Source organism: Rhinolophus ferrumequinum, chromosome 14, assembly GCF_004115265.2.
Source record: "Rhinolophus ferrumequinum isolate MPI-CBG mRhiFer1 chromosome 14, mRhiFer1_v1.p, whole genome shotgun sequence".
Classification (NCBI taxonomy): domain Eukaryota; kingdom Metazoa; phylum Chordata; class Mammalia; order Chiroptera; family Rhinolophidae; genus Rhinolophus; species Rhinolophus ferrumequinum.
In genome coordinates this window covers 39,928,045-39,946,495 of record NC_046297.1, presented here as the reverse complement: position 1 = coordinate 39,946,495, position 18,451 = coordinate 39,928,045, and the positions used below count along the sequence as shown (strand labels likewise).

Below are 18,451 nucleotides of genomic sequence, written 5' to 3'. Positions count from 1 at the left end.
GGTGATCTGTCCTGCCTGTCCCTCCAGGCTCATCTCTCACTAGTCTCCCTCTCGCACTCAAAACTCAATATTCAGCACCACCTCTGGACCTGGGCATCCACGTGCTGTTTCCTGCTCTTTCAAAGAGCTCCTCCCTCAGTCTTAGGCCATCAGGTGCTGTAACAAAATACCACACACTGGGTGGTTTCTAACAGCTGAAATGTATGGCTCACAGTTCTGGAGGCTGGAAGTCCCAGATCAGGGTGCCAGCAGGGCTGGGTGAGAGCACCCCTCAAGGTCACAGACTTCTTGTTGTATCTTCACATGGGGGGAAAGACCAGCGAGCGCTGTGGGTCACTAACCCCATTCTCGAGGCTTCATACTCATGACCGAATCACCTCCCAAAGGCCCCACCTCCTATACCATCACTTTTAGACGGTTAGGATTTCAACATATGAATTTTGGGAGGACACAAACATTCAATCCATAACACCCTCCATCTCTGGCTAGCTCACTTCATCGATCTCCAGGGGTTAGATCAGACATCTTTCTCAGGAGACTTTCTCTAGGCGAGGTGACAGTCTCCCTGTCACATGCTCCTGTGGCATCTCTTCTACCCACATCACAATTCTCATCACATGGAATGGATGATATGTCTTTAATATCTTTCTTCTCTGAGTACTTTAAACTCTGTCAGGGCAGAAACTGAACCTGCATCAAACCCAGAGGAGCTCAAAGCCAGCATGACATGCCCTGAAGTGTACAGGGTAAATACTTGTGGAGAATGAGAATAAATGGATCAAGAGCTTAAGGAAGCACCTAGACTCAAATCCAGAGACGAGAGTGAGGACAGACTCAACCGGGAACCAACACTGAAATGAAATGGATGACAGGACTTATAAGAAATCTCAGGATGCAGGAAGAAACAATTTTCCCTCTAAAAGAAGGATCCTCTTTCTTTCACACTAAGGAGGAAGGTCTATACATTTCATTCAGCCTCATCACCAGTGGGGACTGCAATTTGTGATCAGGATGATCAGAAGTTTCAGGACATAGTGCAGGGTTTTAGGGCCCCTCTAACAGCCCTGGACTCTGACACAGCCCTGGACTGTGCTGCTCACATCTGGATTCCACATCTGGGAAGTCATGTATGTCTGTGGTGCGGCAGTCATGGGGTCATGTGTTCCGCGGACTCGCACTTCTGCGGCAACGACAAACAGCAATTCTGTGTCTGAGGTTCCACATAGGAGGTTATTAAAACCAACCTCAACCCCAGAAAGAGAAAACCACAGTAGCCGTCTGCCTACAGGGTAACCAAGGCCAGGAGATAGAATGACACTGTTTTCTGGCTTTTCTTATAGTAAAAGTTGGAGCAGCCAATCATTTGCTAACTCTGTGGAGGCTTTTGCTCAGACAAACCAAGAAGCAGCTGAAATGAGGCATAGTTTTAGGGGGCATCTTACTCACTCTGGGCAAGAGATCCTGAATCCGGGGACCCGGGTTCTAGTCCTGACTCTGCCACTGACCCCCAAGGCCAACTTGGAGGTGCCAGTTTCCTCCCTGTGCCTGTTTCCCATGAAAGAAAGGGAAGACTTTTAAGCTTCCTTCTGTTCCATCAAACCTATAATGTGAATACAGAAGTGACCTTCTCCCCTACTACGGACACTGAACTGTGTCACCCCAAAGCCATATGTTGAAGCGCTACCTCCCAATGTGATGGTATTTGGAGGTGGAGCATTTAGGAGGTAATTAGGCTTAGATGAGGTTATGGGGATGTGGACCCCAAGAGGGGATTGTGCCCTTATAAGAAGAGACATCAGATCGCTTGCTCTCCCTGCCATGTGAGGACACAGTGAGAAAGCAGCCATCTGCAAGCCAAGAAGAAGATTCTCACTGAACCTGACCCTGCTAGCTCCTTGATCTTGGACTTGCAGCCTCTTGAACTGTGAGAAAATAAATCTGTTGTTTAATCCACCCAGTCCATGGTATTTTGTTACAGCAGCCCTAGTATACAGCAGCCCAAGGCAAACACTCCCTTTGCCTTGCTCAGGGCTTCTTCTGTCCTTTGAAGTCAAGCTGGGGGGCATCAGGCCCCCCACAGGCCTTCACAGACTGCCTGTGCTTGGAGGCCCTGACTGGGATTCCCAATACTCCATTTCTGTAGCTCAGACCCCTGCCTATGCCCTTCACCTGTCAGAGGAAGGGGGTCTTCCTAGGGCATCCTTGGGCTCCTGAGTCTGACCCTCCCAGCATGGCCCATCTCTGGGGCCCCTCCAATGAAAGCAGGCCTGACCCTGGGAGGTAGGTCTCCAGCAGCAAGGCAGGGGCTATTTTAGCTCTCTCCTCAGCGGTGGGGCAGTCTAACAGTGGGAGGTGAAACCTCGACAAAAGTATCTTAGGGCTATGGCTATTTACAAGTTCCCAGAGCACTTGGATGAAGGTCACTCTCTGTTCTACATGGCGACTCTGACAGAGGCAGAAATGAGCACTCCCCATTTACAGCTGACCAGTCACATCCACAGGTCAATTCCCTGGGCCAGGGTAGAAGCAACAAGCTTTAAAGCTGGTCTTGGGGTTCCTAGCTCAGTATTCTTTCTACTCTGCCACATTGTTTCTTAGATTGTGCACAGAGAGCCAAGGGTGAGGTCTGGGCCCGAGAGCCTGTGGCAGAGCCGTCCAGACAGATCCTGCAGGGGGTGGAGGAGACGGGCTCTGCAGAGGGTCGGGGGTGGCAGGAAGTTCCTCATGAGGGGGTGACGTCAGCTACAGGCTGGGTTTCCACCAGCAGGGGTGGGATAGGGGAGCTGTCCTAAGGGGGGACAGGATGGTCTGGGGGTGTAGCATCTGCTCAGAGAACAGGGTCCTCACCCTCCTGAAGAACCACAGGGATGAGGGAAGACTTAGGGTGGAATTCACAAGATGGAGGAAAGGGTTTTCTGACATTGCCAAATCGAGGAGTGTAACTGGAAATTTATTTTGGGAGACAGTGCATAGCCACTGACAGTTACTGAGCAGGGAGTGGACCCTGTGCCAAGTACCACAGGATAAAAAGACATGTGGTCTCTGACCATTCTCTCACTCATTGAATTTTTTTGTGCACCTCCCATGGGCCAGTCTGGGAACTCAGATTCTAAATAAGACCCAGTCTCCAACTTCCAGGAGCTGGCAGGCCAGTGGGCTGTGTGCTCCATGCACATCTAGCCTGTGGAGTCTTTCCTGATGCTGGGATGCCCTTGTGAAAGGTATATCTCTGGGAAATTTGCAGGGGCTAGACAGGGAAGAGGCCTCTTAGATGCAGCTTGTAGAAAGACTACCCCATTCCCTCACCCCAATCTGTGCATCAACCCCCTAAGACAAGGACGATTCCTGGGAAGAATCAAAGGTTGGGGCCAGAGGGCAGGAGAAAAGGGAAGACAGGCCTCACTCCAGAGGCCAGAGTCCAAGGAGCCTGCAGGGCTATGAAGATAACAGTGCTCACTAGTTCCAGGGCCCTAGGAACCTGGCCAGCTCTCCATGCTTCAGAGACTCTTCCGGAAGTTGAGTGAAGGATTCTTCAGGCCACCTGCTAGCAAGGCTCTACGTGGAGGCTGCCTTTATAAAGGGCCAAAGACACCCTTCCTTATCCATTGAGCCAGGCCTGGCTGACCCTCCGTGGGCTCCCCCATCCACAGCCCTTTTCCAAAAAGGTGCAGTCCTGTCATCAGGCGCTACATCATCTGGAATAGAGCTGGGGAACATACATCCCAACCCCCCAGTTAACTATGGACACACTGAAAACACAGCCCATTATTACAGGGCAGCCAAGACTGAATCATCCTGGGGCAGACAGAAAGTCTTCAATTAGAGGAATAGCTCAACACATAGGTATCAGCTGGTGGGGAAAATTCATCTCTTAGGTACCACCATTCCCCGAGGATAATTCTAACCCATTGGATCATCTCACACATTTTCATATAGTCAAAACCACATATAAACATACACATATGAAAATTCACTGCTAATTGCATTGTTGAACATTTACTCATATGGATGATGTCACTGTACCACTAGTTACAAACATACTTTAAATGAGAAAATGGGCAACATTTAAAAGTGTCAGTGGCATAACCCAGATGTGGACCTGGGTGATGGGTAGGGAGGGAGAGGGGGCAAGTGATTGTGAGGAAAAGGGGCAGCATTTGTTTAGAAGGGCTGTGAGAATTTCTTAGAAGGCCTGCAACCATCTTATAGTCAGACCTTGGTGATCGTAGTAAGGGGGAGGATAAAGGAAAGGCATGAATAATCGAAGATGGTGGAGAATTAAAACAAAACAATAAAAAACTGTGCATATGGCTTTGGCATGCTGTCAGATGTTGATGCAGTTTGACACACCCACCCTCCTTCTGCACCCCAGTGCCACAGCTTCCCCATGCTGGCTGGAGCAGTCCAGGAGGCAGCTGGGCAGGCAGCCACAAGCCAACTACAAAATGGATAACCCATTTGCAAAGACTCAAAAATCTGTCTCAAACTAGGGAAACATTTCTCTCAGGCTGCACACTTAGAGAGGCATACCCAGCTCCACAGTGGGCTCACCTGCCCATGTAAATAGACCATATAAAAAGGTGGACAAATTAGGTTGTGGCCACAACTGTGATCAGGAAACCTGACCCTATGATCAGAAAGACCAGCAGGATGGGCAGGGTAAATTGTCCTTTTCCTCCATTTCTGATCCCTTTTCTCAAAATGACTATTTTTTAAGTTTTTATCTTTGTCCACTTGGAAACGAGATTGCACGGCAGAGACCCACATTCTTGAATGAAGGAGAGAGAAAAGTCTGGGGTCTTTTTCTTGTTTTTCCTTCCCTTCCTTCGTTCCTTTGTTCCTTCCTTCCTTTTCAACTTAATGGAGACCAAAGTTGGGACCAGCTGCAAGGAAGAATGTACCCAGGACACATCACTGCCAACCTCACCATCTGCTGCCAGATTATCAGGATAGGGGGTGGGAAGGTTTCCCAGGGGCCTCCCCTTTTCCCATAACTGACTCTGGAGTCATACAGACCAGAGTTTGAAGCCACCATGTAATAGCTGGTAACCTTAGGTTCTTAATCTGAGCTGCAGTTTCTTTACTGCAGGATGGGGGTTCCACGGGGCTGCAGGAACCGAGACGGTATTTTTCTTGTGGACCCCGGCTAGCTGCCATTTGCAGCCAGATTGAGGGGGTAGAGGAATGAGAACTAAGAAATAGGGCTCTGTCCAGCTTCAAAATGACTGTAAGGCAGACGGAAAATAGGAACAGCCATCTCAGGGAGCTGGAAAAGGAAGGCAGGGGGCGGGTGAGTGACACAAGGGCTCATGCCATTGAGAGAGAGGCCTTTCCGCACGATTACTCCGGCCAGCAAAACCCCGGGAACAGACGAACGGACACTACCTGTCTGGCAATGCACCCCACCACGGATTGCCCGTGCGAAATCCCGCTTGTCGCCAGACCTCAGAACACTCACTGGCACAGGTCTTCCCATCATTGCGGAGCACGTGTCCCTCCGGACACTGACAGGTGAAGGATCTGTCCATGTTGACGCAGGTGTATTCGCAACCATGGTCGCTCAGCAAGCAATAATCAGCCCCTGCAAAACCCAACGGTCAGGCGAGATTGTCAGCGAGGCCTTTGGGCTTCTGACGATGGGAATCAAGCTACCATCATGCTTTCCTACCCCACTTCACCCCGCCCCCCCTCCGCATGCAGTCCCCAGAGGACATCCCCATTGTCTCCGTAGAGAAAGGGGCAAAGGAAAGTAGGGACCTTGACCTGCCATCCTCTGCAGTCCTCACATTTTCCACCCAGTTGCAAACCTCTCCTCTATCAGAGAAGTGTGGAGGGGGACTCACGGGAGCAGGTCTTGAGGTCCTCGTTGATGACGAAACCTTCTGAGCACTGGCAGACGAAGGACTCCTCGGTGTTCAGACACAGCTGCTCACAGCCATGGTCCTGCTTTGCGCAGTGATCCACCCCTGTGGGTGTCACACATGAAAACATGAAGTAACAGGAGGGGGCAGCGCCCCACCAGCATGGGGCATTAAAACACCAAACCTCCTCAGAGGGAGCCGCTGATGAGCCATATCACTTTATTCTACCCTGTGCAACTGGCCTCTCTGGGAAATTAGCCGTTGTGTTGTCTGCCCATTTCTTTGCAAAGTAAAGCACATACAACTCCTGTGTTGGTGTTAATGACAGCAGCCTTCTGTGCTAGGGTCTTGGCACCACAATGTGCAATCTTCAAGGCAATGCTGAGAGCAGGTGCAAGCCCCATCTCACAGCAGGGAAAGCGTGGCTCAGGAAGGTAAAGCTGCTTGTCCAAAGCCACATAGCTGACAGAGTAGTGATTACGAATGAGTTCCAGTATCAAACTACTTGGGCTCAAATCCCATCTCAACCACATCCTAGCAATGGGGTACACTGGGTAGTTACTTGGCCTCTCTGCCATCATTTTCAGACTTGAGAAACGGGGATGATGTTGCTTTCTTAGAGGAATTTGCTGAGAAGTAGAGAAGTTGATACCATGTTTTCCTGAAAATAAGACCTAGCTGGACCATCAGCTCTAATGTGTTTTTTGGAGCAAAAATTAATATAAGACCTAGTCTTATGTTATATTATATAAGACCCGGTCTTACGTTATATTATATTATATAAGACTGGGTCTTATAGTAAAATAAAACCGGGTCTTATATTAATTTTTGTTCCAAAAGACGCATTAGAGCTGATGGTCCAGCTAGGTCTTATTTTGGGGAAACACAGTATATGTAAAGCCCTAAGAGCAATAGCTGGCACAGTTCACTCCCTAATGAATGTGGATTATTATTAGGAAGTGCCGAGTAAGATTTAATTGTATGGTTTCGTTTCTATCTGAAAATGAAAAAGGAAAAGGTTTTTTCCTCATAACCAGGACACCCAGATTCAGAAAACCAAAGCCTCGGCCTACATGTGTGGATGATCCTGGCACCCCAGGGCTGCATAGCTGGCCCCGCTGGGCAGAGAGCACTGAGGGGCAGTGAACACACAGCTGTGGTGAATGGCTCCCACAGACAGCCCTGTAGGCTGCCTCCCAGATTTCCCTGATGGAGAAAACACAAACCCAGAGACTGGAGAGACATTGGAAGCCTTTTGCAGGGCCATCAAATGGGCTTCTTTGACTCCCACAGGGCCTGGGACTGATGCCTTCTGGAACATTCCACTGGTGGATGCGCCTACTGCAAACATTTGCAGGATCTCAGGAGCCAGAGGGTCTGTATTTACATTCTGGTTCCACCATTTACCAGTCATGTGACTCTAGAAGTTACTTAATCTTTTTTGGTGCCACTGCTTCCCCATCATTAAATAGAGGTAAGAATGTAGGTGCTTCATAGGGCTGTTTGTGAAGAGAAAGTGAGTGCCCAGAAAATACAGCTGTGCCTGCACAGAGTGAGCACCCCATAAGGGTCACTATGCTGTCACTATGGCCTGGGGTCCTCAAGGGGGATAGGATACCATGGCTTTCTCTGGGGACTCCTAGGAAGAGATGGCCTGGTTTATACTTTTGAAGCTGACTAGGTTGTCCTTCTTATTATATCCCAGAGAGAAAGAATGGCCCAATCTCTTCTGGCCCCTCTTCTGAGCTCTTCTATGTCCCCCAAGGCATGCTGGGAGGGGGAGGCAGGCCATGGCCCCTGGGGATCTTGTGGGCTCTGCCATTTCGTGCCCAGCCTGGCCCAGAATACCTGCCAGCGGAGTCAGCTAGCCGACCCCACACTCCTGGAAGAAAGTAGAATGTACCCAGATCTATCTTCACCAGGGTATCTACTTGTCGAGTGAAAGACCTACTGCTCCCCATTCACTTCTCATAAGGACTCAGAGACACCCAGAGGCAAATGCATAGCAGTGCCAACTTTCTGGTTCAAAAGTTCTTTGACCTCTGAGATCAGTCCTTAGAAAGCCTAATCAAAGCACTTTGTTTTCTGTAAAGACTGAAGGGGCACAAGTTTTCCCAAGGACTGCTCTGTACCTAATACTTCATCTGTGAAACTTCCCCTCCTGGCAGTTTTAGGTCCAAATGCTGAACAGCTGCACTGTTTTCATTCACAGTATATCTCTGTCCCCAAAGCTGGAGCAGATGTGCGGCTTGCTGGGTGAAAAGCCACACACAGGGCTCCTTCTATGCCAACTATGTCACCAAGCCCCTCCCAGCATACCAGGGTCACAGGCATTTACCACAGTGCTCAGGTGCCCCCACCCCTGCTGGCCTGGACCAGTGCAGACTGTGCCTCATAAAAAACGATGGAACAGTCCAGCTGGCAAAGCCGGCAAGTTTCCATGTGTTTACATCACCAAATAGAACTTTGTTGTGCTTCTTACACAAGAAAATTAAGAAAAGTCTTCACAAAAAGTCCCATGTTTCTCAGCTCTGCTCTCAGATCAGCTCTGTGGTAGCCTAAGTTCTTTCCAAGCTGTCCCTTTCAGCCTCTTGTCCCAACCTGGGGCCAGCACTGGTCACTCTCCCAGGCTTCTTGATTTTAATGAACTGTTACCTGCAACTGTATGTTTTCCTTGTGCCAGGCACAGTGCTATGACATTGAAATGGTTCTGATTATCCCTCTTAACGAGTCTAGGAGATCAGTCCTATTATTACCTTTACTTTGTCAAACAGATGGGAAAATCAAAGCTGGGTGAAGTTAAATAACTACACTGGGTCACACATCTAGTGTACGGTAGAGCTTGGACTTGGATTAAGGCCAGTCTGACTTAATCAGTGCTCTCAACAGCAAATAATAACACTAACTATTGTGTGCTTACTACATGTTTAGTAGTACTTTTTTCAGTGTTTTATACATATTGATTCTTTTAATCATCACAACTCAATCTACGAGGAAGGTAGCACTAATAGTTCCATTTTGTGGATGATGAAGCTGAGGCAAGGAATGTTAAGTCTGTCGGACCGTCAGGCCCACAGGAAACCCAGGAGCTTCAGAAGTGGCTGGCAGCTGGTGAGCCTGGGGACGTGGTGTGGCTTCTTCCCTCCAGTCAGCATCCCAGCCCCTGGTCACACTCACGGCTGCAGGTCTTGCCGTTGGGGTCCAGGGTGTAGCCCTGGCGACAGCGGCAGTAGTAGCCCTCCTCTGTGTTGGCGCATTCGTGCTCACAGCCCGGCTTGTTCAGCGCACAGTAGTTGATTCCTGAGGGGAGAAAGGGAAGACCCTACTTCAGGCTCTGGGCTTATCCCAAGGCTGTGAGGTCAGTCCCTCATGGTAAATATTCAGTAAATAAGGTCATCTGTAGGAAATAGAAAAAACAGCTCCTTTTCTCCAGCTCATTTGAGAGAACCTGGGGCTAGCCCGGTGATTCAGGTGGTTGGAGCACTGTGCTCCTAATGCGGAGGTCGCTGGTTCGATTCCCACATGGGCCAGTGAGCTACGCTCTCTACAGCTAAAATTGTGAACAATGGCTCTCTGGAGCTGGCTGCCCTGCCGTGAGCAGCTGAAGGTTGATGTGAGCTGTTGCCGGCTGCTGTGTGCTGCCATGGGCTGCTGTGTGTCGCCATGAGTGGCCGGTGTGAGTGGCCGGCAGCTGGCAAGAGCTGCAAGCAGCTGACCTATGACCAGTGACCAACTGCCTCAGCCGGGGGGAGCACAAGGCTCATAATACCAGCATGGGCCAGGGAGCTGTGTCCTACACAACTAGACTGAGAAACAGTGGCTTGAACTGGAGTGTGTGGGGGGGAGACAGGAGAAGGGGGGTAAAAAAAAGGAGAGAGAACCTGGTAACTGACGTGTACCTCTGGATTCTTCAGAATGGGTTTTTTTCCCATTGGATGGCCAAAGAGCTGAGAAATGGGTTGAGGGCCACAGTCCCCAGCCCCGCCCCTTCCATGAATGATGGAAAAGCTGAGAAAAATCCTATCATTTCTTCTTCCAGTTAACCTGATCACTATGGCCCAAAGCATGTAGGGAGCTGCCGTCTGCAGTGGCAGCTGACAGTGACATCGGACAGCAAAAGCAGAATCTGATCTTGCAAGATATCCAGCTACTTAGAAAAGGTAGGAAATGGCAGTAACATTAAGAAGCATCAAATGCTTACCCTCACTCTGAGTGAGACCATGACAGCATCCATGTCAAGCACCTGGAGAAGACACATCTCTGATTCTGCCCCAGGTTGTTGCACTTTTGTCTTATGGTAATATTCACCCCCATCCAAGTTGTTTAGCATTTTAGTTGTTTGGCAGCCAACTAGCAGTTGCATTTCCTGGCAGAAAATGCTAAAACCACAAGACCCCACCCAGAGCAGGTTATGGGAGAGATGGAGAACTGTAAACGGAAATCAGATGAGCTTGTGGAGGGCCTTTATGAGACTGATGTTGGGGGAAAAGATTACACCGACCTCAGTGACTGGATTGCTTTAACTGCGTTATTCCTTTTTCTGGAAATGTGGCAGATACTGTTGGCTGTTTTGCCAACAACCATTACCCTGTCCTCTTGGAACTAGAATCCTGACTGTTAAGGCATGAATCATGGCTGGTCTAAGCCAGCCTGGCAACCATGGGGCCCTTAGAAAAGATTTTCCTTCTTGAAAAGACAGAGATGTATGAAGATAAATGCCTTTTTCTACTCTTTCATTTCTGTCTTTGAATCTAGTAGTGTGAGGTTATGATACCTGGAGCTATAACTGCTGTCTCATAGCCACGAGGTGACAAGTGTAAGGATGAAAAGTCAACATGCTTTAGCAGAGCAAAGGGACAGAAGGAGTCTGGGTTCTTGATAACATCACTGAGTCACTGAGCCAACCCTGGGATCAACCACTTCTGGATCTGTTAGGTAAAAAGTAAATGTCCTTAAATGGCTCAAGATACCATTAGTTGAATTTTCTGTTTTGCGTGACCAAAAAGCACCCTAAGCGATACAGGGGAAATGATCTGAAGCCATAAAGTAATAAACTGAGAAAGTACACATTTTGTTTTTATCATATCTCTGCCCAAAAAGGATTTGAGGAGACTTACACACACAAATCACTTAAATACAGAACATATATCACCCTCTGCTTCAGTGGCTCCTTACTGCCCTCTTTAACCTCTACCTTCCTTCACAGTCAGCGAAACATCATTTCTTCAGTGACACACTTGGTGAGACTACTGTGATGAAGTCAGTTCTTTTCATGGAGCCTCTCTCTTTCATAGTATTCATCACAATGGTCTCATAGCGTGTGTATGTGTGTGTGTGTGTGTGTGTGTGTGTCTATGTGTGTATGTGTTGCCTAAATATCTGCTTCTTTCACAGACTGTGAGCTCCATAAACAGGGACTATGTCAGTTTTGTCTAATGACTGCATCATTAGAAGCAGCCCAATAATAAAGTTACTGATGATAATTATAGTTGCTACCATTTTATAAGCACCTGCTACGTGCTTAAGAATTTCATTTGACTCTAAAAGTATGTGCTATTATTGTCCATATTTTAAAGATGAGGAAACAGGTTTAGAAAGGTTAACAACTTACTTAAGGTCCCACAGCTAGTTTAAATGAAGCTGTGAATGGAACTCACATCCGAGGAATACCAGACCCATCCTTTAAAGGGCCCATGATCTGCCCTCCCAGGTGCCTGGTGGATGGAATTTTCCACGTCACAGAGCATGAAAAGAAGCTGCAGACTGAGCACATGGAGAGAACTCCCATGACATGCAGGGGCTGGCCTAAGAGAAGAGATGTCACTACGAGTGTTACTGAACCCTTGGCATTCTCTCCATAACTCATCCCTCCTACACGAGGAGAAGCAGAATATTGTCAGTCTCCTCACTAACTGTGAAGTGCTACATGTGGGCCAGGCTTGGGTAGCTTTATCCGGTAAAGCCCAGAGTGTCCAGTAAAGCCCTGCGAGGTCAGGTGGCAGAACTGTCAGATAACAAACTAAAACAATGCTTATGAGTTGAAGACCTTGCTCAGAAGTAAGGCATAAAAACATGAGAGATCAATGACCCCATAGAATACATTACAGTGCCAACTGAGTGACACACTGTCATGCGGGGCATATGCGGGGTCTTTGGTCCCACTCCCCACATAAGAACGCAGGACATGGTGAGGCCAAAAAGGAACACCAACAGAGCCATAGGTAGGGGAGTCACACCACTATATTCTTGCTGGCGGCTGGTCGAGACACAAAAGGAAACATCCGCCAGTACCCCAACAAGGGTCTTCCTGTACCCCAGTCTCTCTGGTGGCCGGGAGAGACACACGAAGTAGGATCCACATGATCCGCAATCCACCGCCACTTTTCTGCCTGCCAACCAGCCAACCAACCAACGCAGTCATGGCAATTATACCAGTGGCGAATTGGCTACCTGGTTACAGCTGATGGCCAACCAGTCACAGCTTATGGCCATCTACTACCCGAGCCAGCACCTTTCCACGTGAGGCCAAGAGCCTGGAAACTGCTCTCTGGGACTCTGCCCCCCCACACAGATAATTTCAGAAAAATTGGACAGGCTACACAATGTTAAAGCAGGAAGTCGTGTTCCTTCGGTTTCAGAAATTTGGGTGCTGCAGAGTAAAGCAGTCTGTCCAAGGTCACACGGTCAGTAAGAGTGATACTGCCAAGACCAGCCCTCACGTCTCCCAGCTCAGTCCCACCTCTGGACCCCACCCCAGGTCTTTAGAATGTGATACCTTCAGCTACAGGGAGCACCAGCCATGATGCCAGCACAAGCAATCCTGGCGCCCAGCACACAGGTCACACTCACATCCGATTCCACCCCGGCGCCACCCTACACAGCCAGGCCAGTCCTGGTGTCTGCGCTTTGCACCACCACTTTAATAATTTATGACTTAAATCAATAACAGCACTTTTCAGAAAAAGAAATTGTGCCCGGATGAGGAAGAAGAACAAATCCTGGCGAGAATCTTTTCTTCAGGATTCTGCTTGAACTCTTTTTTTTTTCCAGTTTAATTGGATGACATCAAATTCCTTTGAAAAATAGGTTTCTTATTAGATCTGAAAATAGTCCACATTCATTAACCACCTGTTAAATGTAAATGGCTACACCCTGAGCTTGAGATTCATTATGCTCTTGAAATCCTCAGACTCCTAATAACAAATTCCAGGTTTTAAACCCAATTTCTTTGCTTCCCTCTTCCATGTAATGCTCCAGAGAGGCAGGGAGCACTCCCTTCTGTTAACAGCTGTCTGCATAATCAACTGAATGCAAACAGTAAGTCAGGGAGAGCTCTAAGAGGCTGACCTCAGGGGAAGGGCTGGGTCTGCAACAAAGACAATGGAAAATGTAACAATGAAGCAGGATGTTGGGAGAAGGGCTGATGAGGACATTGGGTTTTAGAAACAAATTCCATTTTTCTTGGATGAAAAAGTAGGGCACCTGGCTAAAGAAGAAGTGTAGGTATAGGTATAATTGCTGAATATATATGAATGAGTATTAGTGACTCTGGACTGGGCCTGCAAACCAGCCCATCTGTGGGCCAATTTGTGGTGGTGAAACTACTACCAAATGGTCACTTCCTTTCCACTCCCCCTTCTGTTCTTGGCCTCCTTTGATAGTGATGTGTGCACTGCCTTGGACCCTTCTCTAATTCCTAGTGCCTGTCCAGGCAGGATGTGGAGGGAGTGAGGGAGGTAGAGGGAATCTTAGATGATTGGTACAAGATGCAGAGCTTCAAGCAGATTCTCTCTGCTGATGGCCACATGCCTAACTTGTTTCCTCTTCCTTCCTTTAGGAACACACAATGAAGCTTGCATCCACAATGACTGTCTGATTTGAACCAGATCTAATTATCTCCCACATAATAGTTTTGGTCCACAAATACGAGCCCACCTGTGAGTGATTTTCTCTGGGTATAGTTAGCCATAGACACCCTCATCTCTAAAAGGTGTGAATAGCACAGAGAGGAATGGCCAAGTCAGAAGAGTTGGCCTTCCAACATATTGTTTGCATGTGTGGTCTAATGGAAAATATTCCATCTAATTGTTTTCACATTCTGAATGTTCTCAGTTAAAATTCCCACTTAATGCTTGAATGTTTCCAGGGTTTGTAACCAGGCAAGGCAGTCGGAATTATCTTTTATAAGAGAGGCTCAGTTTCAAAATATGGGTTCTGCCACCATCTGCTAGTGTACAAGTTCTAACACTTATTAGAGTGAGCATGGAAGTCAATATGTGCTGTAAGCAGAATGTGGCCCATCGGCATTTAGTTATACAGCCCACAGTCCTTTTCAAAACAGATACACGGTCAAAGCTTTGAAAACTCAGTCCTGTAATGCAGGACTGTTGTACGTATCACCAGGAAGAGGTGGGCGACAGAGCACATGAGACTATACATGCCTAAATGGGAGGTCCTGAGAGCTCTGTGCACCACCACACGATCAGGAGAACGCACACAACTCAGTGTGCCCAAGTATGGACTGACTACGGGAATCCTTTGTGAAAAAATTCACAACTTGCATGCTTTAAAGAGGCCATCTTTTCAACAAGATTGAATAATTCAGATAATAGTTGAAATTCATCCAGAATGACAAATCTGACAGATGCATTTACTCATTCATTCATTCAATACTCTGTCGTACCTACATGTGCCAAAACTTTGAGGTGCTGAGGATTCAAGAATGAGAAAAATATAAGAATCTGTCCTTGTGTACTTTTCCACTCTCAGGGACAGTCTGGTTTAAAGAAATCTCATTTGGGGTCCATGCTGTAGATCCCCAGATAGGTCCCTTGATATGCCAGATGACAAGCATTTGAGTCACATCCTTAATATCACCCTGTTGACACCATGTACCCCTTGAATGGTGTGAAGCTGCCCCAGAGGCTTATTCTTTTTTTCCCTTCATATCAAAGAAGATAGAACTACAATTTTCCCCTGGTAGCAGCTATCATGTGTTTTATCTTGCAGGACTGGAGGAAACCAGCTCCTTTTACTTCCCATCTCTGGGCCCAGACTTTCTTAAATTCCAAATACACCTTGTGGGGGCAAGGAGGAGGGAGCATGCACCCCCATTTCAGATACGTGGGAGCTTCAGCTTGGGCCTCGACGTTGCTAAATGAATCCAAAGGGCAGACCCAGTCCATTCAACCTCTAAAAATCATCTCCATCACAGTATCAGGTGAGACAAAGGTAAAGGGCAGAATAATATTAGTAAACATAAATGTTGTGTACAAGTATACCTTGCTTGAGATTTGTGAAGAAAAGGAAAACCAGCCAGGCATTTAGTGGAGCAAGCCCTTCTCCAACACCCAGGCCCACTTACTTCTGCAGGTTTTCTTATCCGGATTCAGGGTAAAGCCTTTTAGGCAGCGGCAGGCATAGGAGGCATCTGTGTTAATACATTCATGCTGACATCCATGATCAGGTGAGGCACAGTAGTCTATTTCTGGAAAGAAGGAAATATCATATAAATGACGAACAAAACAATAAATCTACCATAGGGCAACCAAGGGATTTTCAGTCTTAACTTTTCCTAAACAGATAAATTCCCGTGACCTCAAACACTCATGCCATGAAGGGATCGCTCAATGAAGCTATTTCCATTTTAGGGATATGGCCGCCCAGGAAGAGAACTTTCTTGACATGTTACAAAACGTTTATACAACAAACAAATTTATGAAGATGCTCTCCTTGTTTGGGTTCATGTAAGAGCCTAAAATGAAAGAGTGTGATTGGGTGTTGTTTTGTTATATTACAGACTGGGAAAAGAGAGTTTGGTGAATGTTTCATTGTTTCATGGAATTTATGCAGTTAATACAATGACATCTTCCCAAAGTCCAACTCCAAAGCACTTAAACTCCTCAAACATGGAGCCAATCAATAGTATACAAAATCATATACTAGGGAAAAGAAGGCTCCATCCACATTCCAGGAGTGAAAGGCGCAGATATTCTGAGTGCAAACCACCTCCCTCCTTAACAGCTGCATATAAACAGGATCGTTCATCTCAAGGTTTCACAATCAGAGAATGTGTGTGATCTCCAGATGCACATTAATTTAAATCAAAATATTCAGAAAAAAAGTTGACATGGATTTTTTTATAATGGGATTTTACTTGTAGAAGTACTTTTATAGATGTGGAAAGGAACTGTTCTATTGACAGATCTGAACAAAGTATTTTGCTATAGTGGAATTTGGCCGCATTGTTTGAAATTTCTTGAAGTGGCCACTGACAGAGTCTAAAACAAGTCTTTTTGATTTAATGAGGATTTTCATTGTTTTAAGGGACATGTGAACTACATATATCATTTTCATAATGAAGAATGTGGTATAAATGAGTTTTCCAAGCCTCTACAAAAGCAAACAAAATAAGAGAATGGTACAGAATGCTCTTGAAAGGAAAAACATTGAGAAAATGTCAATTCTTCCTAATTTAAAGTCATTGAAATTTTAAACATACAAAAATGGACAGAATTGAATAATAAATCCGTGTATATATCACTCAGCTTCAAGAGAATCAATCTATGGCTGACCTGGTTTCATCTATACTCCCATCCTCCACATTAAGATTCTATACTACAAGGCGGCCGGTTGCCTCAGTGGTTAGAGTGCAATGCTCATAACACCAAGGTTGCCGGTTCGATTCCCACATGGGCCAGTGAGCTGCACCCTCCACAACTAGATTGAAAACTTGACTTGGAGCTGAGCTGTGCCCCTCACAACTAGATTGATTGAAAGCAACAACTTGACATGGAGCTAATGGATCCTGGAAAAACACACTGTTCCGCAACAATTTTTTTTAAAGATTCTAAATTACTTTGAAGCAAACCCAGTTATAATTTTGTCCATAAATATTTTATAATCTATCCTTAAAAGACTGGAAATCTTTTTAAAAATGTAACTACAATATCATAATGAGACATAAAGTATTAAAATAAACTTTTTATTTGGAAACTATTTCAAACTTTCAAAAAGTTGGAAACATAATATTAATAGTACAGGTGTGTAGATACAGGTGACACCTATATACTCTCTACCCATTTCACCCATTTGCTTTATCATTTTCTCCTCTCTCTGACCTATTTGAAGTTAAGTTACATCCATCATGCTCCTTTTTCCTTCCATAAAGTGTGTGCTTCTTAAGAAGGACATTCTCTTAAATAACCACAGTGTAGTTATAAACTTCATAAATTTACCCTGATACAATTGTTTTATTTAATCTACCATATTCTAGTCTTGTCAGTTAACCTAATGATGTTCTTCATAGCATTTTTCGTCCTCCAGTACAGGGTGTCAGAGATCATATTTACTTTTCATATATACTTATGCTCCTTTCATCTAGAACTATGCTGTCTAATGTGGCCATTTAAATTAAAATGGATTAAAATTACATAAAATTAAAAATTCAGTTCCTCAGTTGTGCTGGCTACATCTCAAGTGCTCAGTAGTCATAGTAGCTTCTGACTATTCTATTATATGGTGAGATGCACAACATTTCATCATCACAGAGTGTTCTATTCAAAAGCATAGTCTACAACATTTCCACAGCCTTTCTTTGTGTTTTATGACATTACATTTTTAAATAATTCAGTATCCCCCACTTGTGTTTAGATTTATTGAGGTACAATTGACAAAAAAAATGCACATATTTAAGATGAACAATTTGATGAGTTTTGACATATGTATGTGCCCATGAAACCACCACAATCAACATAATGAACTTAGCCATTACTCTCAAAAGTTTCCTTGTGTCCTTTTCTAATTCATTCTTCCCCACTCCTTCTGGCCCCCAACAATCATTAATCTTCTGTCAAGATAAGTTAGTTTGTAATTTTATAAAATTGGAACCATACAGAATGTATTCTTTTTAGTCTGGCTCTTTCATTCATCATAATTATTTTGAGGTTCATCCATGTTTACGTGTATGTCAATAGTTTGTTCCTTTTTATTGTGGAGTGGTATTTCATTATATGGACAGACCACAATTTGTTTATCCATTCACTTGCTGGTGGGATTTCAGCTGTTTCCAGTTTTGGGCTATCACAAATGAAGCATCTAGGAACTTTCATGTACAAGTCTTTGTGTGGACATATGCTTTCATTTTTCTTGAGTAAACATCTAGGAGTAGAATGGCTGGTCATAAGGTAGATATATGCTTAAATTCTTAAACATTCCCACAGCCAGTAAATTAGAGTTCAGTTGCTCCACATCCTCACCAACACTTGGTAATTTTAACCATTCTGGTGGTATATAGTGGTTAACTCATTGTGGTTTATTTTGCATTTTCCTAATGACTAATGCTGTTGAATATATTTTCATATGCTTATTTACCACCTCTGTATCTTCTTTAGTGAAGTATCTGTTCAAATCTTTTGCCATTTTTATTGTGTTGTCTCTTTATTATATTTTAAGAGTCTTTATATATTCTAAATATAAATCCTTTGTTGGATATACATTTGCAAATATTTTTCCCAGTCTGTGACTTGTTTTTTCATTTTACTATAGTGTCTTTTGAAGAACAAAAGTTTTAATTTTGATGAAGTTTAATT

General features: G+C 45.5%; 1 protein-coding gene across 5 annotated transcripts in view; it reads right to left on the bottom strand.

The window, feature by feature from the left end:
• MATN2 (matrilin 2) overlaps positions 1–18,451 on the bottom strand; it is a 154,349-nt gene that overhangs the window by 21,295 nt on the left and 114,603 nt on the right. For all 5 annotated transcript variants that reach the window (XM_033126158.1, XM_033126157.1, XM_033126160.1 and 2 more), the window contains 4 exons: positions 15,226–15,348; positions 9,039–9,161; positions 5,844–5,966; positions 5,459–5,581 (listed from right to left, as the gene is read on the bottom strand). In XM_033126158.1, coding sequence (XP_032982049.1) covers positions 5,459–5,581; positions 5,844–5,966; positions 9,039–9,161; positions 15,226–15,348 — 492 coding nt within the window. The remainder of the gene's footprint in view (positions 1–5,458; positions 5,582–5,843; positions 5,967–9,038; positions 9,162–15,225; positions 15,349–18,451) is intronic.